This window comes from Phocoena phocoena, chromosome 19 (assembly GCF_963924675.1).
Source record: "Phocoena phocoena chromosome 19, mPhoPho1.1, whole genome shotgun sequence".
Classification (NCBI taxonomy): Eukaryota; Metazoa; Chordata; class Mammalia; order Artiodactyla; family Phocoenidae; genus Phocoena; species Phocoena phocoena.
This window is the reverse complement of record NC_089237.1, coordinates 14685694-14706925: the sequence shown is the minus strand read 5'-3', so window position 1 is coordinate 14706925 and position 21232 is coordinate 14685694. Positions and strand designations below refer to the sequence as shown.

General features: G+C 42.0%; 1 protein-coding gene across 5 annotated transcripts in view; it reads right to left on the bottom strand.

Moving 5' to 3' along the window:
- Window positions 1-20973, bottom strand: part of STRADA (STE20 related adaptor alpha) — a 29223-nt gene extending 8250 nt beyond the window's left edge. For 2 of the 5 annotated variants that reach the window (XM_065896405.1, XM_065896409.1), the window contains exons 1-5: window positions 12706-12741; window positions 9824-9881; window positions 7565-7593; window positions 929-1031; window positions 404-525 (exon numbers count right to left, since the gene is read on the bottom strand). In XM_065896405.1, coding sequence (XP_065752477.1) covers window positions 404-525; window positions 929-1031; window positions 7565-7593; window positions 9824-9881; window positions 12706-12741 — 348 coding nt within the window. Of the gene's footprint in view, window positions 1-403; window positions 526-928; window positions 1032-7564; window positions 7594-9823; window positions 9882-12705; window positions 12786-20864 lie in introns of those variants that run through there. The other 3 variants (XM_065896406.1, XM_065896408.1, XM_065896407.1) reach the window with 3 other exon arrangements.
- Window positions 20974-21232: the final 259 nt, after the last annotated feature.

Below are 21232 nucleotides of genomic sequence, written 5' to 3'. Positions count from 1 at the left end.
ACCTCAGGCAAACGGGACACTAAGAGTCGGAAGACGGTCGCCCGTGGCCAGGCGAGCTGCCCCGCATGGAAAGAGATTGTCTGGGTGTGAAGCCTGCCTCTGCCACTTACTAGTGTGAGCGACCAGGGGCGAGTTACTTAGCCTCTCTGAATAATAAATACGTGAATAAGTGAGTCACAGGAGGATTTGGTGAAGAAGAGGGGAATATAAATTGGGCTGAGCAGTGTTATAGAACCCTTAAGGCCAAATGCCCAAGATTCTTCACCAAGAGCTTCTGTAACTTCTTGGCTTGGTCTACCTTCGTTTCCCGCCAGCTGTTTCAGAAGACAGATGTAAAGATGCCTTGTGGTTACTGCTGGAACTAAGAGCCCTCCCTCCAAGTGTCACATTCACGTCCGATTACCTGCAAGAACGTCACCATCTCATTGGAACAAGCTTCTAGGTTAATCCTTCGTACTGTCACATACTCTCCCGCTGGTTTGTACCTTGCTAGGTTCACTGTCATCAGGTCCTCAAATCCTTTGCCTAAAAGAAAAGGGAAATGCCATAAACAGGGACGAGAGCAACACAGGTTTTCATCTTCCTTAAAGAGACTTGATTTTAAAAGAAAACTCAAGTTAAAACTTTCATTTCTGTTATTTCTTGATTTTTCTTCCATCAGTTCCTTCTCAGCCAACTATTCTAACTGACTATGGCCCAGGACACCAGAAGTGTACAGCCCAAAAGAAAAAATTGAAAAGAGCTTCTCTCCTGGAAACATGATCTCTTCCCCTACACTTGGAAGAAGAAAACCATAGGAGAACCACAAAAGCCAGTTTTGTCTCCACGAATCCCGCCAACTGGCTGACAGCTTCTGGCACACATTCACCTGAGGATGCCGAGACACGGCTGCCATGATCCCCTGGAGCATGACAGTCCTGGACGTTACCTATAACGGTGAGCAGCTCATAACACCCTCCCTCCGGCAGAAAGCTACTCATGATCTCCTGTTTAGAAAAGGATGCTATCGACTCTGCGCTCGCCTCATTGGTCTAAAGAAAAAGAAAAACAGGTTAGTGAGAGGAACTTAGGGACGGGATGAGAGTGGGGAGATGGTAATTCAGACCCACAAGGAGACTGGCATGTCAACAAACATACAAATTCTGACCCTGGAGCAAAGAAACAGTTCCAGCCCTACTTGATGAGAAATATAAAGTAAAGCACCAGCTGTTCAATGCAGTCGCTGGCACTAATATCAGAGCAAGCGTGAGCGCTACCTACGAGCGGGGGTGGGGACAAGGGCCAGTTCTAGTCAACCGTTGGTTTGCTTGTCCTTCCCAACAGCTGGCTCATTTGCTAAAAACTATGAAATTCTTACTTGGGAAAGGATGTCTGGAGAAAGGCACATTTAGAAAAGAGAAGGGGAATGGAGAGGTGGGGTTTCTCTTGAATTTCCTGCTGCATTAGGGTCCTTTTTTTTTTTTTTTGGCTGCGTTGGGTATTTGTTGCTGTGCGCGGGCTTTCTCTAGTTGTGTCGGACAGGGGCTACTCTTCCTTGTGGTGCGCGGGCTTCTCATTGCAGCGGCTTCTCTTGTTGCAGAGCATGGGCTCTAGGCTCATAGGCTTCAGTAGTTGTGGCACGCGGGCTCAGAAGTTGTGGCGCATGGGCTTAGTTGCTCCACAGCATGTGGAATCTTGCTGGACCAGGGCTCGAACCCGTGTACCCTGCATTGGCAGGCGGATTCTTAACCACTGCGCCACCAGGTAAGTCCCTAGGGTCCTATTTTTAAGGTCCTGACTAAAAAAATCCCAAAGATCAAACGCTGAATCTTGCTATAGGCAAAATGTGGCCATAAGAGGCCCCCTTGTCAGCAAACCAAGAGGCCAGACCAATCATTCCCTGACATTTCCAAGTGAAGCCAGAAAACAGCTAACACACTGGGCTGCAGGCAGGGAACAGAGCTGTCAGGTCTCAGCCATCATCCCAGGCAGCAAAAGTGACCTGCTCCCTCGTCCCTGTGCACTCAGGCTGCAAATGAAGCTGGATCCCAGCCATTTAGGATGTGGGTGTCACATGTGAGGTCCAGATGGAAAAGTGCCCAGCAAAATACACGGCAGGCCAATGGCTCTTCCTTCAGTTTAACAGGTTCAGTTTCCTTCTTCCAAACCTAAATTTATTTGTATGACTTAGGGACTCTGAGTATTTTTCTTTCTTTTGGATCCTCTTTCTTGAGATGTATGTCTAACTGAAACAAAGAGCCTTAGGCCAGCTCACATGTCACATGCTGCGTTCCTAAACCTGCCCTCTGATCAGGAAAAGGTCTTTGAATACACGAAGGCTCTAGGCTCAGCACAAAAAGTGCTGGAGTCGAGAATATTCTGACGTGCTGCTATCACCTCGGGGTGGGCGGGGGGGTGCCTGATGTTTGAAACACATCTGGTTTCAAAACAGTTGATGCTGCCAATGACGAAAGAAACCAAATGGGGTTTTACCTCCAGCACCGCTTACCATTAAGAGGAACCCAGTCAAGCAGAATTGAGCCCTGTTAGCAAATCACAGTTCTCATGTAACCAGCTTTATATTTCTAAGATTCGCCTATATTGTTGTATTCAGCCACATTGTATAATACTCACCTGGTGAACATACCTCAATTTGTCCTTCCAATGCTGCTGGGCTTTTGCGGTTACTTTTCATTCTGCTATTATGAACTGTGCTACTAAAAACACACTTGAGTGTGTTTCTTGACACATATATGCAGGAGTTACGCTGAAGCTTACACCTAAGAGTGGAACTGGAGGTCACAGAGTATATGAACATTCGACTTTAGAAAAAAATGCCAAACGGTTTTCCACAATGGTTATATCAATTTACATTCCTGCCAGCGATACATGTATGTTCTTGTTGATCCATCTTTTCCCCAACACTTGGTATATTCAGACTTCATTTTTGTCAGTCTCATTGTGGGTCTGATTTACATTTCCGAGTGCTAATGAAGTTGAGCATCTTTTCATGCATTTATTGGCTACGTGGGTTTTCTCCAGAGTGAAAATGCCTATTTCTGTCTCTTGTCCACTTTTCTACCTAGTTGTTTTAATGCAGGATTTCCCCAAAGGAGGCCCCATGGAACACGGATCCTGCCTGTTAACGCATGAAAAAAGTTTACACGTCCAATTAAGTTACAAAATGCAGCACTCTCTTTCTCATGGACAACCACAAGGGGTACTCCCATATTAAGGGCTTTGAGAAGTTCTGTAATTTGACAAAGTATAACTTCGTTTAACCTAACATTTCCCAAAGATACCTGTCCAGAGAAGTCTTTTGTGCCTAACATCTGTTAAATTTGGGGGAAGATGATTTGGGAAAGGCTATTTTAAGTAAAACGTATGGTATAATGTGAAGACTCGAGGCTTAGGGGCCAGGGATAGGCAGAACTTGAACTCAGTCTATCACTTGCTCTGTGACCCTGGGCAGGTCCCTCTAAGTCCTGAGATCTTCATCATCTCATCAGTGGAACAATCCCCACTTCATAGGGTTGTTGTGACTATGAAATGAGATAAAATATGTAAAGAGCTTAGCACTACTTGGTGTATCACAGGTATTCAATAAATATGAACTCTATTCTTCCCCTCTCTCTTTTGCTGTCTACTTTTTGGTCACTCTCCTGTTCAGCAAAGAAGATGGAACAGAGAAAATGGAGAAAACAGAGACTCCTAAATAGGGTTTGATGGATAGTTAAAGTTGGTTTGATTTTGTTTTTTACAGGTTTCTGTGTTTCCAAATGCTCTGAAAACAGATTCTAGGATGAGTTAATAGCCACTGTAGCTTCTTGAAACTATCTTGTCTTCAAAACAAGATACTGGTGCCACGCCAGTGCCTCACCCAGGTGAGGGGGATACAGACAATCAAGGAGCAAAATGGAGTACAGATTTTGTAACAGGGAAGAACCAAATCTGACTCCATGTTGGATCTGTTTTACTTTAACCTTTGCTTCCATTGCTTTTGTTCACTAAAGGATACTGTCTATACACAATGGCCTGCCTCGGGGAACCCTGCCCCTCTGCCTGAATTTTATTAAACCAAAGTGCCTTTGTTCAGGGAAGCATCCTGACCCCGTCCACCTGTGGATGGCTGAGAGAAAGAAGAAATGAACACATCCTCTCCCCGAGGCTGGCCATTCAAGGTGATATTTGCAAAACCTATGGCCTTTTGACTTTACTTCCTCATCTCCTCCCTGCTGTGTTCTATAAAAGAAACTGGCATCCAAACTCCGATAAGATGGTTTTTTTGGAGACGCTAGTCCGCCATCTTTTCCGTCTGCCGGCTTTCCGAATAAAGTCGTATCCCTGGCCTCAACACCTCGTCTCCCAATTTATTGACCTGGTGTGCGGCGAGCGGAGCAAGCTTGGACTCGGTAACAATTTGAGCAAAAAGCCTAAACCAAGAGCTCCGAAACGGCGACTCCCCAGCTGTTGAGAACTTCGCCGCCGGCTAGGCTGACTTTGGAGAGTCTCAGCTTCACCTCATACCTCTAACCCGCTGCACAGACTCTTGCTCTGCTCTTCTGTTTTCTCAAGTATCAACCTGCCCGCAATAAAATCAGTGTCACCGGTTAACACAAAACTCAGGGGCTCGCTTTCAGACCCAACACCCCCTACTCTGGCCTGTGAGGATCCACACGACCCGGCCGCTGCCTACTTCCACGACTTCACCCCACACGGGGCTGCCCTGACCCACTGCACCTGACCCCCACGAACCAGCAGTCTTAGCAAACTTGCACCAGCTGTCCCTCCGTTTGGGACACTCCTGCCCCACCACTTTCTCATCGCTGCTTCTCCTCGTCCTTGAGGTCTCAAATGTCACCTATTCATTGAAGGCTCTGTCCCGCCGAGTAAAGTAGCTCCCAGTCACTTTATTATGTCATCTTGCTTGATTTTCTTCATAGGGGTCACTGCAGTTTATTTTGTCTACTGCCTGTCTTCTCTACTAGAATGCAAGCTCTGTCGGGGCAGGGCCTGTCTGTCTTCTTCACTGATGTATTCCCCAAGGCCTACAACAGTGCCGGCATCTAGTTAAAAAGTAATCATTTAAGCAACGTTTGAACTCAGGAGGTTTTCTGCCCATGACCTTCTTATTCCCATGGGCTGGAGAGGAGAGCAAACGTACCAGTCGGTTCCACTGGAGACAATTCCACATGCTGACTTATACTGCAAATGCCAGCCCTCCTACAACACATTCCCTAGCTTCCCTGTCACCAGGGGAACTTCACAGATCAGAATCTGACACCTGCATGTGAGAAAGTACTGCATTTTTTAGCAGGTAACAATATGGCCCCAATGAGAACAAACCTAGAATGACTTTGTATTTGAAGGTCTCTCCTCTGATCTGTAGGCAAACTCCTTGTTTCTCTAATTTGAAAAAAAAAAAAAGACTATGAGGGACAGCTGAGACCTGAGATTTAAAAAAATTCTTTTATAGGCACTTTAAATAACTCCCTTTGGATAAACTACATATAGGATACTTTTTTCTTCAAATTACCTATCTCCCTTTTCCTTGCCAGGAGTGCACGTAAGACATACTACCTACCAGGCTACATACTAAAGCCACACTTTTGTTGAGCCTAGGTGAGAAATGATTCATTAAACTACTGATATGATTAGTTCGTAACTTGACAATATTTCTACTGTCTTTGTTGACTATGGAAAACTACTTCAAAGTGTTAGGTTTAGAAAATGAAATTCTTTAGGTAATTGGGAAGATGAGTTCATTGGGCAAATCCAGAATCGCATGAAATGAACTCGTCTGGTGGCTGCTGTGACCCCTCTACCATTCTGTCCCCAACTCCCCGGAAATGACCCTAAAATGGATGCTTTCTACTTTGTGGATGTTCTATAGTCTGAACTCAGACAGAAGGCGACCTTTATTTAGGAAAACAAACAAACAAAGGAACTATTTTGAAAGGAAGAGATTTGGTCTGATTTTACCACAAGAAAGGCAGGTTAGTCCATTATACTGCTTCCGATTTAGAAAAGGTCAAAATCCAGATGAAAAGGAGATATTTAGCCCATTCTCGTTAAACATAGCATAGCACGGTTTTATTAGTATAATGTATAATCTCAAATTGCCTAGAGAAAGAAACGAATTCTATCAAAGTCTTTTCTTAGTTTCCCCCACCATGAAAAGCACTTTGTTCATTTTGAAGCATCTGAAAAATACATAAGCTACTGCTATCCAGAAATGACCATAAAATGATAACTTTCTTGTTTAAAGACAAAATGCAATAAAGCCCACAAACACAATATGTATGAAATGTCCAACAAATAAGCACATTCAACCTCCCAAAGGTTTCACACAGGATAACTTTTGGTATAACGTCAGCCGCTGTGAAAATATAAGAACTGTATATAATTGGCGCTGTACTCTGGAACAATACCCAACTGATCCTATAGGGCACGTTTTTGGTCTCCTGACTGGAAAATATTGGGATCTGATAGTGAAGTGCTCTTGGCTAGTGAAGCGCAGCCAGGCTTTACTCAGAAAGAAATTCCTAGTCAGCAGCATCACCCTTCACTCACCTTGGAGCTGCCTGCAAAAGGCACAAAGGTCTGTTATCTGAAAAGAGGAAGACGTCTATGGAGAAAAGGGCTCTTATCCTCTCTGTATAAGACACTGATTCACAGTATCAAAAGGAGCTTGGGGACTTCCCTGGTGGGGCGTAGTGGTTAAGAATCTGCCTGTCAATTCAGGGGACACGGGTTCGAGCCCTGGTCAGGGAAGATCCCACATGCTGTGGAGCAACGAAGCCCGTGAGCCACAACTACTGAGCATGCGCTCTAGAGCCTGCAAGCCACAACTACTGAGCCCGCGTGTCGCAACTACTGAAGCCCACGCGCCCTAGAACCCATGCTCTGCAACAAGAGAAGCCACCGCTTGCCCCAACTAGAGAAAGCCCGCGCGCAGCAACGAAGACCCAAGGCAGCCAAAAATAAATAAATAAATAAACAAATAAATAAATTTAAAAAAAAAGCAGCTTGGCACGCTGCTGTTATTTCCACTGGTAAAATAAACTAGAAGAGTAAGAAGCAGGGCAAGAGTCTTGAAACTTCTGCCAAAAAAAATACATTTTCTGTTTTGTACTTTAAAACATGGGGTTTTGTTTTTAAACTAGATTTGACGTCCTGCCTTATAATCTACACAGAGATCTATATTATCTCTGTGGACTGAAATCTATTATTAATAGACTAAGGATGGGAAATTTAGTACTACTAGCCACTGAAAGATAACCACATGTTAGAGTGTTGAAACTGTCCCTTTTAGTTTTTGGAGGTGGTGGCTGGTGACTGGTAAGGCTACAAAGGGGAGGAGACAGAAAAAGTGCCTGAGAGTTTTTCAGTTTTCAAAGTACACATCAGAATCTCTCTAGGGTGAAACCTAAGTCCCCACAAGTAGAAGAATTATACCATGTATAAAACTCAGTGACAGATGAGCAGAAACATAAAATGATAAGCCAACCAAAAAAACATATAACATTCCACAAGTCACCTCCATGCAACAAGCCACAGTACTAGAGCCTGGAAAATCACTTACTTTTCTCCGAGTGTCACCCGGAGGCTGCTCTGGAGTGGAGAGATTGAGTGTTGGCATTTTGGGTTTTGGAAGAAGACACACCCACATTCAGAACAGCAATTACTGCACTTAGGACTACATTTACTAATGGAAACCACTTAAGAATCATTACAGCAAAAAGTGCCTGCAGTGCTACATATAAACACACACACACACACACACACACACACACACACACACACACCCAGAGATCCACAGTAAAAATGCTGCAGATAGATGGAGTTTTAAACATGAATTTATGGCTCTTCAAAACTTGGCAAGGCTCTTATTCTATGGGTATTCTTTACTGAGTACAACTCAACTGCTATAGTTCTGGTCATGCAATTACTTTCCATCAGCACACAATGTTACTTTCAATAGGCTAGTTTCAGAGTCTTATACTGTGAACAAAAAATTCATTATAAAATTATATGCATGGTTGGCTATTTCCCAGGGAGTGCAGGGACTAGAAAACAGGTTTGCCAAAAAAAAAGACAAAAAAGTTTTAATACAGTCACATGTGTTTGTGGGACCATTACCCAGTTTGATTCTCCAGTCAGATACATTCTATTCTAAATGAAAATAAAGCAAGGGCTTTTTGGCTCTCTGCTACTCCTGATGAACATGAATAAAGCAAAGGACAACTTAAATGACTTTCTGCTCCAAAAGAAGACAAATTCTGTATCTGTGCTTTTTATTTTCTCTATTCTGAAAAGTGATCAAAGTAAAGATTTTAACTGTAAAGTATTGGAATGATTACACATCTCCAAATATCTTAAATTATATTGCTAGATATTGGGTGCAGAGTAAATTAGCCTCAATTTATCAAAATAAGATTTTTGTGTGTGTGCCATGGACATCAGTTTTCTGGTATATAAATGGCAGGAGCGGCTGCTTAAGAGGGGCTTCTTACAAGTCAAAGATAAGCCAGGTGAACAGGTAAAAGGAAATCAAAGCAAGGCTTCTTAGAGCAGAAGGCAAATTCCAAGCTGCATCAGCTTGGTAACATACACTTCATGAAGCTGTAAACAATATACAGAACAATCTCTTCATCCTCCTCAGATCAGAGACTAGGGAATTATCAAAAGACATCCAGAGATCCTACACTCAAGACACTGAAACCAAAATCCATTCATCTAATTCACATAACTGGAATATTTTAAGCTAATTAATGTAAACTGGACTTCCAACTCAATTTCCATCAATGCCAATGTTTACTTTTAAACCACTGTATTGCCATTAATGATGGGGAAAAAAATGAGAATAGCACCAGAACATAGTATTTTTGTTTCACTAGCCTTTCCTTTACTGTGCAGATTACTTTTATTCTTTATAACCAAAACAAAAATAACTCATCATTTTTCTAAACTCTTATTTGTCTTCTCTAAAACCCTTTGACAAAGTTTATGAATAATTCAACTCCAGAAGTTCTTTGAGTGGCAGTAGGGAAAATAAATTAATAGGTGCTACCTAGTAACTAGCAAGTTTGAGTTTTCAATTACTCAAGCCTCTCGAGGTAGTTTGGATCAGTTAACCAACATACTCTATCTGATAACCCATTTCTTTAGCTATAGGAGCTGAAGAGAGTATCATGGTGTACAGATAAAAAGAAAGGGGCTTTACTACTATTATTTTTATAGAAAAAGAATTTTCCTTGCCTTAAGTCAAGATCACAGTTCCCAAAACAGCTCAGTTGGAAAATAGCCAAAGGGGAGTGCCTGAATTTGTTAAACCTCAAAATCGCAAACCTACTTTACTTCTGAATCAACATTTAGATTTTACAATAGGAAGTTAGTATTTTTGTCCTGACAGATTTTTTTTTCTCTAGTCTCTAAGTCTCATGAAAAGATGAGTCAACTAGATTGATCAGAAAAACCATAACTTTTATATCGCTGCTACCTTTGTCCTGACTATACTTTTATTTTTTAAATCTTCAAGGCTAGAGACTTTTAAACACCTACTTTTTTTCCTTTAAGAATATGTGTTTCATAGACAAATACTTAGAAGAAACACGTGTGCTTTTAAGTAAATACTGGCTTTCTAACAATCAAGACAGGCCAAGGACAACTGCCAGATTAGTCCTCAAATTTTGGGGAAAGCATGGATTCAAAAAGGAGCCAAGTAAATATAACAGCTGTAGCCAAACAAATATAAATTGCTAATTTCTATAAATTGATTTAATCAACAAAAAGGCAGCGATATTTATCCTGAAGTGATGGCTAAATGCCATACTGTACTTACCTCCAAATAGTTCCAAATCTCTTAAGCCCTCAACAATGAACTTTTCCGAGACCCACCGCTAAAGAGGAAAACCCCAAAGAGAATTAGTATTTCTTCCAAGCCACAAAAAATTAACTATCAGCCATTAGATAGACAGACAAAAAGACAACTACAAAAAGTGAATCATGCAGTACAGTTAAGCTACATTTCTATGGAAAAGTTTTGAAAAGAATCTTGGATTTAAATCAACTGAACACAATAGATTAATTCCTTTCTCTATTCTTCTTTGCCTAATTTGATGAACAATTCTTAAATCTGACAGACGAGAAATAAGTAGTACTGGCCCTAATAATGAAGAATGCTTTTGTCCTTCCTATATATAAAACTGCCTTTTGGTTCCATCTTATTCATTCCATGGCTGTCTATTACAGATGCTTTGGATCATTAATGCCAATTTGAAAACTACTGGAATTCACACACAGAAAATAGGGATGAAACAGTTTTTCACAAGCCTCTATTAGTTAGTAAAAGGAAATAGCAAACTGCATATTCTTTCATCCACTAGGATTTCTAAAGACATCACCAACGTTTACATTTTCTACCAAGTTTACAAGGACCAAACTAGCATGACTAATCTATGGTTCACTTTACTGGACTATTTCAAACTAGTATTGGATTTCCATCATACTGATCAGCGGTCTGGTTTCACCTGAATCAGGTTAGGTTGAAATAGAAAAGAAGCTCATACATAAAAGCAATGGGATCAAGGTTATATTTCACTCAAGGGCTGGTATTAAAGCTTGGCTTAGGGGTATTCTTTCCACTGGGTAGAGTTCAGGCTAAGGAGGGATTCTGTTTTGTTTCTCTTAATTAATAGCGAGGTTTACTCTTTCCAATATAAATTATTCTTACCACATAAACATAAGAAAAAGGAAGATTAAGGAACATTCAGAAATAAGTTGCATAATATGGACTATGAATTTAAACTATAACATCATTCTCTATATCAATTTTTTCCAAATTAAAAAAAGAACACTGTAAATTTAAAAAATTGATATAAAAAATTGATATTCACTGAAACACAAAATATAATTGACACCTTAATATTTAAAGAAAGTGGTATATTAAGGGAGTTCCCTGGTGGCCTAGTGGTTAGGATTCCAGGCTTTCACTGCTGTGGCCCGGGTTCAGTCCCTGGTTGGGGAACTAAGATCGCATAAGCCGTGCGGCCAAAAGAGAAAAAAAAAAGAAAGTGGTATATTCACAATGTCTCACAGTACACATACAGTGTTACAGAATTTTAAAATAATTACTACAGCAGTTAGAAATTGAGTACTTGATAATAAACAAGATATTGTTTGTCTTTTAGGAAATCATTTAGCAAGCTTGTAAAGAAGCTAAACCCAGTATTTGTTCTGGAGGTCATTTTAGCTAGTGAAGTTCTCAGGTGTAATAAAATTTTTCAAAATGCCTTCAATTAAAACCTATGATGGGAGTTCCCTGGTGGTCCAGTGGTTAGGACTACGTGCCTTCACTGCCAAGGGCCCGGGTTCAAAAAAGTGTTCCAATGATTACAATCTGATGCTGATTTTTTTTTTATTAATTAATTAATTAATTTTCGGCTGCATTGGGTCCTTGTTGCTGCGCGCGGGCTTTCTCTAGTTGCAGTGAACGGGGGCTACTCTTTGTTGTGGTGCGTGGGCTTCTCATCGCGGTGGCTTCTCCTGTTGCGGAGCACAGGCTCTAGGCACACGGGCCTCAGTAGTTGTGGCACACGGGCTCAGTAGTTGTGGCTCGTAGGCTCGAGAGCACAGGCTCAATAGTTGTGGCATGTGGGCTCAGTAGTTGTGGCTCACGGGCTCCACAGCACAGGCTCAGTAGTTGCGGCACACAGGCTTAGCTGCTCTGTGGCATGTGGGATCTTCCTGGAACAGGGCTCGAACCTGTGTCCCCTGCACTGGCAGGCGTACTCCCCACCACTGAGCCACCAGGGAAGTCCGATGCTGATTTTTAAGACACACAAACTGGGCTTCCCTGGTGGCGCAGTGGTGGGGAGTCCGCCTGCCGATGCAGGGGATGCGAGTTCGTGCTCCAGTCCGGGAGGATCCCACATGCTGCAGAGCAGCTGGGCCCATGGGCCATGGCCGCTGGGCCTGCGCATCCGGAGCCTGTGCTCCGCGACGGGAGATGCCACAGCAGTGAGAGGCCCGCATACCGCAAAAAAAAAAAAAAACAAACACACACACACACACAAACTCACTGAAAACGTGTAGGAAACAGGCAGATCATTAGTGGGTACACATCTACACTGAAAAGGGCCAGCAACTCATTTAATGTTGAATGACTGATAATCATAAAATAAGCCACCTTGTTTCTTCTCTATCAGACAGACTGGTGGGTATATTCTATGTCTCTGGCCAGCCTCTGCCTGCAAATTCGTGTTTCTTTTTTAAATTTATTTATTATTTATTTTTGGCTGCGTTGGGTCTTCACTGCTGCACGCAGGCTTTCTCTAGTTGTGGCAAGCGGGGGCTACTCTTCGTTGCAGTGCACGGGCTTCTCATGTTGCGGAGCACGGGCTCTAGGCGTGCGGGCTTCAGTAGTTGTGGCACACAGGCTTAGCTGCTCTGTGGTACATGGGATCTTCCTGGACCAGGGCTCAAACCCGTGTCCCCTGCATTCACAGGTGGATTCTTAACCAATGCACCACCAGGGATGTCCCTGCAAGTTCTTTTCTTAGGAGTGGAGGCTGCAATACCTACTTTACTTTCTACATCCCTCACTTCTGTATGATTCTGAACATCACATAAAAAAAAACCCCAAAAACCTCCTACAATATCTGCCAAACACACTGCTTTTCAGAAAATAAAAAATAGTAAAGCCAGAAGAAGAGAAACACTCACCCTAATTCGCTCTGGTTTACTTACAAGAAAAGACATGAGTTCCTAACGTGCAGACCTACTTCAATTTCAAAAATTTAAACCTAAAAGGAAAATAGACACAGGTTGTTAGTCAAATCTGCTTTTATAGAAATATTTGTTGATTAACAAAAACTTACTATGAGTCTACCATTCAAAGCACTGTACTAGACCTACAAATTCCTAGATTCTAAAGATTTGTTTAGAGAAACGTTAAGTGACAATAAACCTGGATGTACTTTGGCCAAATACATTCTGAAATACTGCAATATCTGTAAGAGAAGTTTTTTATAGGGTTTTTTTGTTTAAATTAATCTTTCAATTTCTCATGACCCAACCCTCCACTGACCCCTCTGCAGAAGCAATTACCTTCATTTCTTTTGTCTGTTTATCCTCCTTTTTATCATCATTCTTAAATGCTGTTTATGTGTCATGACTTATCCATTTTAGACATTTATCTACTAACTTCCTACCATGGTAGGTGAAGACTAAGCTCTCCTACATCAACTTCCTGCACCCTACATTCCTGCCTTCATTCTCCCAACATAGTTCTGACATAAATTTTGGTTAAAACAATAGTCCAAATTTACATTACTAGGACTATGCAAACATGGTTCTTCATTGAGGCAAACAGAGGTGACCACGTCTTCTTCCCCATACACTCATTTTTCCCCACTAGAGTTAATAATGGCCTCATTTTTTCACTTGCTTGTTTTTCCATGTAGCTATTAACTTTTCCAAATACTTCAACATTTCTGCTATTAGCCTCATCAGTGTGTTTTTCCATACACTCCAACTCATCCATTCCAATTTTGCCCTGGAGACGGCCTTCCAGGGGCCTCCATCCTGCTGCAGTCAGGACTAGCACTTAGTCAGCCTTTATAGTGTGGAGATTTGGGGCTTCCAATTCTGGGGAATATCATTTCTTTGACAAGAAATAGGAACAGAAACTCTAATAGTTAAAGGTGTACTTCTAGAATTAGTCCCCAATTTTGTATTTATTTCACTCATACTTTACAACTCTCTGCTTTCTAGGAGACTTCTTCAAACTTTATTTTCCAACCTTTCTACTAAGTTTTACATTTTTGTTACCCATTTCCAAGAGCTTTTGCCATTTCTCAAATGTATCTTTTTTCATATCATCCTGATCTTATTTTATGTTTGCTATTTATAGTTAAGAATTTATATCTAGAATGGCTAAAAGCATAATACATCATGACCCAGTGGGGCTTACTTTAGGAATAACAGATTGGTTTAACATTTAAAAATGAGTCAATGTACACAAAACTGGCTTTGTTTGAAGTTGTTTGCAAATAAAGAACAACCAATTTTAAGGAATTTTTAAAAATGAATCAATGTCATTTTACCTTATTAACTGAGTAAGCAAGTAAAAATACAATCATTTCAATAAATGGAGAAAAAGCATCTAACAAAATTCAACACTAACCCACAAGTTAAAGAAAAAAAACCTCTTAGTCAATTAGGAATAGTCAACTAGGAATAGAATAGAAATAGAATTTACCAAGTCAACTTGCTAAAAGATATGTATAAAAAATTTGGGGGGAGTGGGGATGGTGGTGTGCTGAATTGGGCGATTGGGATTGACATGTATACACTGATGTGTATAAAATTGATGACTAATAAGAACCTGCTGTATAAAAAAATAAAATAAAATTAAAAAAAATTTATAGCTAACATCTATTAACAGTAAAAGGAATGAATAAGTTTCTTCTAAGGACAGAAGGAAAGCAAGAATGTTCTTATCACTGCTATTCATCATTGTACTAGTGGTCTTGGCCAATGCAAAAAGGCAAGAAGAAATAAAAGGCATATAGACTGGAAAAGATGTAAAATTCTTTATGATTTTCTATGTAGACATGATTGTATACGTAGAAAACTCTAAGTATTCTATAAGAAAATCATTATACTTAAAATGAATTTAGAAAGGTCAATTATAAAATGCAATTGTATTTCTATATACTAGCAACAACCAAGTAGAAAATGAAATTTAAAAAACAATATCATCAATAATGCCTACAAAACCATAAAATAATTAGGAATATTTTAATAAATTATGGATAAGACCTGTACGTTTAAAATTATAAAACACTGCTAAGAGGGATTAAAGATGATCTAGATAAGAGGTCTGCACCATGTTCATAGATTGGAAGACTCTATATCATTAAGATGTTAATTCTCTCCAAATTGATCTACAGATTCAGTGCAATGCTAATCAAAATTCCAGCAGACTTTTAAAAGAAATTGATAAGCTGAGTCTAAGGTTTACATGGAAATACAAGAGACCTAAAATAGTCAAAACAGTTTTGAAAAAGAAAGTTATGACTTACATTACCTGATTTCCAGACTTACTTTATTGCTATAGTAATCAAGACAGTGTACTTTGGTCTAAGGATACACAAATGGATCAGTGGAACAGAACAGAGAATCCAGAAATAGACCCATGCATATATGGTCAATTAATTTCCAAAAGAATGGCCAAAGTAATTTCATGCAGAAAGACAGTCTCGATACAACTTGATATCTATTTAGAAAAAATGAACATTGACCCTTACCTTACATCGTACACAAAAATTAACTTGAAATGGATCATAGAACTAAAGAGAAAGTTAAAACTACTAAAGAAAACAGAGGAGAAAATCTTCATGATCTTGGGATAAGCAGAGATTCAAAAAAAGAACATCAAGAGCATGAAATATAAAAATATGATAAATTGATCTTTATCAAAATTAAAAATGTCTGCCTTTGAAAGACACCACTAAGAAAATGAAAAGGTTGGGAGAAAACATATTGTGTGTGCATGTATATGTGTGTGTGTGTGTGTCTACAAAGGACTTTATATACAGAATATATAAAGAATTTCTATACTCAATAATAAGACAACTCAGCTTAAACAATGGGCAACATATCTGAACAGAAGATATATGAGTGGCCACTAAGCACATGAAATGATGTTCAACACCACTTGTCATCAGGGAAATGTTCATAAACCAACAATGAGATACCACTAAACACCCACCAAAATGGCTAAACATAAAGACTGACAATACCAAGTGTTGATATCAACCAACCAGAACTCTCATACGTTGCTGGTGGGAATGCAAACACATATGGCCACACTGGAAAATGGTTTAGCAGCTTCTTATGACCCAACAATTCTGCTCCTAGGTAATCTACTCAAGAGAAATGAAAACATATTTTCTCATAAACTTGTACATGAATGCTTGTAATGCGGTGGCTTCTCTTGTTGCAGAGCACAGGCTCTAGGCACACAGCCTTCAGTAGTTGTGGCATACAGGCTCAGCAGTTGTGGCTTGCGGGTTCTAGAGCACAGGCTCAGTAGTTGTGGCACACGGGCTTAGTTGCTCCGTGGCATGTGGGATCTTCCTGGACCAGGGATTGAACCAGTGTCCCCTGCACTGGCAGTTGGATTCTTAAACTCTGAGCCACCAGGGAAGTCCCAGAAAGCAGATCTTGCTTGCCTGGGAGCAACAGTGAGATGAGGGACCAACTTCAAAGAGACACATGAGAACTTTTCAGGGTGATGGAAAAGTTCTGTATCTTTATTGCATGGTGGTTATGTGAGTGTATCTGTCAAAACTCAACAAACTGTACACTTAATACAGGCGTATTTGAGACTTCCTTGGTGGTCCAGTGGTTAAGACTCTGCGCTCCCAATGCAGGGGGCCCGTCGATCCCCGGCGAGGGAACTAAGATCCCACATACCGCAACTAAGCCCGCACACTGCAACTACTACTGAGCCTACACGCTAGAGCCTGTGTGCCGCAACTAGAGAAGCCTGCATGCCACAACGAAGGCCCAGCGCAGCCAAAAAAACCAAAAAAAAAAAAAAAAAAAAAGTGTATTTTGTTATAGGTGAATTACATCTGAATAAAGTTGATTTTAAAAGTAAAATGACTAAAATAAATACTCAGAAATGTTTTTGAAGAATCTAGAAAAAACCCTGCCACATTTCCCTTCTTTCTTTAAGGTTGGGTAAGGTTGTGAGGGGTTGTGGCAGTGGTACAGCAATGGGGGTGGGGACTTAGTGTGGTACACAGAATCTAAAAGTCCTTAGAACTGCTTCAGAGGAATCGAAGCAATGGTTTTCAATCCAGGGGAGTGAGGAGGCCTTTCAAAGTCATCTATAGATTTTTACCAAATTGCATTTATTCTCACCCCAACACTGATCGTATAGAAGCCCCACCCCACCATGCTGATAATAATTTATCCTGCTACGAAATAGTAAAAATATAGATTGAATTTGGAAAAAAAAGATTATTAGAAGGCACATTGTCTAATAACCTTAAACACAAAGCATCAAGCCAAAGAAATTTAAGAGAAGACAACATCCATATCCATCTGTAGTCCACAACAGAAAGAAAAGAGAATATTAATGTAGATAAAGAGATGATTTTTATCCTCAGAAGGAATTATCTATGCTCTGGAAAAAATACTGGAAATAGAAAATAAAGTCAATTCCAAGACACTGTAGAAACAAATACAACTGCCCAATCGGAGAGACCCAAGAACTGGTTCTAGGCTGCCACCTCAACAGCTTCTCTAATGATCTGAACCGCTGGTTCCCAAATCAGGATGTGTTTCAAATTCATTTCTGTTGTTAGAAAAATCTATGGATGCCCGCCCAAACTCCCACCTCCAAAAATTTTAATTCAGCAGGTCTGGGGAATGCAAAAGTAGAAATGGCCAACACTTTATGAAGTTCAGCAAAGGGAAAGATTACAGTTAGCTAGGTGGACCTGGATAGTTTCATTGAAGAGGTGGGGCTTGAATGTCAAACAGCTTAAAGAAAATGGGAATTCCAAGCGTAAAATAGTATTAGCTGCTGATTATTTAGTGCTTACATATCCACAGGTGTATCTCCTGGTTTCTAGAATAGCGCCTAGCACAGAGGAGGCACACAGTAATACTGAAGGACTGACCAAATGTGCCGAGCAGTATTTCAGCACTTTGCATATACTCTCCAATTAATGTGAGGGCGGTTACAGAAGCAGAACTCCACACATATGAGAACAATTAACAGGCCTTAATAAGCGCATGCTAGAGCACGGATTTTATTCAGCAGGCAGCAGGAAGCCACTGTAGGTTTTGAACAGAAAGGTGACAAACACAGAACAGTGGTCTACGGTAGTGTCTCTCAAACTTTACTGTGCATGTAAATCACTTGAGGATCTTGTTAAAATGCGGATTTTGATTCAGAAGGTCTGAAGTGGGGCCTGGTAGTTCTAACAAGCTCCCATAGCATGGTAATGTGGCTGATCTGTGGACCACCATATTGACATTTGAGAAGCCTTGTTCTAAGGAACATTCTAAGGAATATTAATCTGCAAAAGGATAGGAGAGGGGGAGGTGAAAATAACCCAGAAAAGGAAGGCCAGTTAGAATACAATTATACTGGACCACATCCGTGGTGATAAGAGCCTGTGGCAGAGGGAATATTAAGAAATGGATGGATAGGGAGAAGGAAAAATAAAGAAATTTAGTTAGTAAGTACACCATAAGTCATCGAGCCTATCCTCCACCCTTTGGAAGAACTGCTTTTATAAACTCCTGGGGCTTCCCTGGTGGTGCAGTGGTTGAGACTCTGACTGCCGATGCAGGGGACGCGGGTTCGTGCCCCAATCCGGGAGGATCCCACATGCCGCGAAGCGGCTGGGCCCGTGAGCCATGGCCACTGAGCCTGCGCGTCCAGAGCCTGTGCTCCGCAACGGGAGAGGCCACAATAGTGAGAGGCCCACGAACCGCAAAAAAACAAAACAAAACAAAAAAACCTCCTGAACATAAGGTTATCTGGTCTCTGCTTGAAAACTTCTCATGCCAGAGACTCACTACCTAATCAGGGAACCCATTCTAACTGTGAACAACTCTGATGGCTCCGACTTTTTTTGTATGTGCCCAAGTAACTAGGAAAAGAGTAGCGTGTCAAAGACAAAATGGGAAAGCTCAGAGATGGAAGTTTTGGTGGAAAGATGAGTTTGAGTTTTTAGGTCATACTGAGGTTGAGAAAACAGTTATATACCCCAAGTAGAAATAGCATTCAGTTAGAGAAGTACTGAAAAGACTGATGCTTAAAAGAGGGGTTAGAGATGGCTATGTGGACTTGGAAGTTAGCAGCTAAAGCTATATGAGTGACAAAAATTCACTAAAGAAGAAAATGGTGAGACAAAAGCAGAAAGCTGGGAAGTAAGCCTTGGAAGAGGTCCATATTTAGGACATGCAGCTTGAAAGGCAGGTAGGAAATGGAACCCAAAGGAAAAACTTTAACGATCCTGCTTCCCCTTGTGGACCACTAACACTCTCCCAATCTGTTAACTTTTACCTACCTGTCCTTCACTACTCATCTCAGGTGTCCTGTGCTACAGGAAGTCCTCCCTGACCGCCCCTCCCTACCCATGTTAGATGTCTGGCCTCTGTATTCAACCCTTATACCTACCACTCTCTTAATTGCCTATTTATCAGTTTCCTCCACTAGAATAGAGACTCTGTGAAGGCAGGGAACGCATTTCGTTCACTGTTGCATTCCCAGGGGCTACTGTGACTAACACTTAATATTGGCACTCCTGTATCTGTTAAATTAATAATGGTAAAAATAATAAAAGCAGCAGACACTTATGTGAACTTAGTATGTGCCAGGTTCTGTGCTAAATGCTTCATGGAGATCAGCTCACAGCAAGTATTATAGATCCTCATTTTACAGATCAGGAAATTAAGACTCAGAGAGGTTAAATGCCCAAAGTTACACAGGCATGGGACTTCCCTGGTGATCCAGTGGTTAAGATTCCACACTTCCACTGCAGGTTCGATCCCTGGCTGGGGAACTAAGATCCCACAAGCTGTGTGGTATGGCCAAAAAATAAAAAACACACAAACAAAAAAAACAAAGTTACACAGGCAAGTGGTGGAGGACTGATTAGGTCTGTTCCAAAGCCTGTGCTCTAGAAACCATGAGTGATAATAGAGAAGCTTAGGGAGAAGTGTCAAGACTGTGTGTGCAAAGATATAATGACTGAAAAAGCATCACCTGATTTGACAATGAGGTTGACCAGATGCCAAGTGGTATAGAAAGGAGATTCATTTACTTTGATTTTTCCTTTTTTCCCTATTTTTGTCACTGATTTTCTAAACTTCCTCCATGTCTGTGATGACAACTATAAACACTGCCTTTGAGCCACAATACCTCTAAGAAACCTAGTTAAAGGGGGGGGGGGGGGCAACAGATTTAACCCGTTCAGCACTAACATATGGCTGAATAGGCTCCCGGCCTGAGGAGATTTGAAAATCAGGAAAGATTTGGTTTCTTCAACTCTCAGGGACAAGAAACAGTCTTGGGGGTCTCTAAAGAAAAGTATCCATCAATCAATGAAAAACTGTTTTAATGCCACAAATACATATTGGAATACGGTTCTACCCCAACAGATATTACAATAAGAAAAGAATCAATTCGAACGGCTTTTGCTCTTTTGGGAGAAGTCAAGTTAGAATATACTAGGATATCTTAGCAGAAGGCTGGGCATAGAAGTTATTTCCCCATTTCCTGAAAACTTGAACAATTTTATTTAACCACACCCCTTCTCTCTCGCTCACCTCCCTACCCCCGCCCCTCATCTCCACCCCAATCTACTGTGGGCACTTAAACATTTTGGAAAACAAGACAATCAGAAGCTCCGTTTAGGCTGATTCAGGGAGTATCTGATCTCTGTCCTTACGAGGGCTTGACCCACTAGCTATCCAGCCTGGGATGAGATGGGGATGTGGTGGGGGGATGCGGGGAGAGGGCAGCCTAGGATATGCCTCCTCTTTGCTAGATCAGGACAAATTGTCACCTGGGCCCCAGGTTTCCCACCTGGAAATGAGGGGGGAAGAGGAGAGGGAGCCCGACAACTCTGCTCCGGTGTCTCCGGGCCAGGCCCAAGCCTATTCTACTCTCGGGCTGCAGCCCCTCAGTAAGGGAATCGAGAATTCGGGTGAAAAGGGGCCCGTAGAAGGCGAGGGGGAGCTTAGGATGGCCGCTCTGCCGGAGGCCCGCCCCCGAGGAGATGGAATCGGCGTCAGGGCAGGAGGGACCGATCCCTGGAGCGCACCAGGCGGCCCCGCCAGCCCGGTACCTGGTCCTGGAGTTAGCAAGCAGTCTCGACCCAATCTCAGCTCCGCCTCCTTGGTTTAAGGCCGCGTTGCCGCCAGGCCAGTTGCTGGGAGGGACGTACGCAACGTGCCATGCGCAGTAGAGGGACCCGGGGAGGGCTGGTAGAGAACCGCCCCGCCCCGCCCGCCCGCCCCGCCCCGCCCCGCCCGCCCGCTCCGCCCCGCCCCGCCCGCCCCCGCCGCCCCGCCCCCTGCAGGAGAGGAAGGCCCGCCCCGCCCCGCGCAGGAGAGGAAGGCCAGATCCGGCCCGCTAGGCCCGGCAGGTGGGGAAGCTATTCCTGGTTCCCGCATCTCCGCTGGTGCGGTCGGCCCTCAGCAGCGGCCTCTCAGA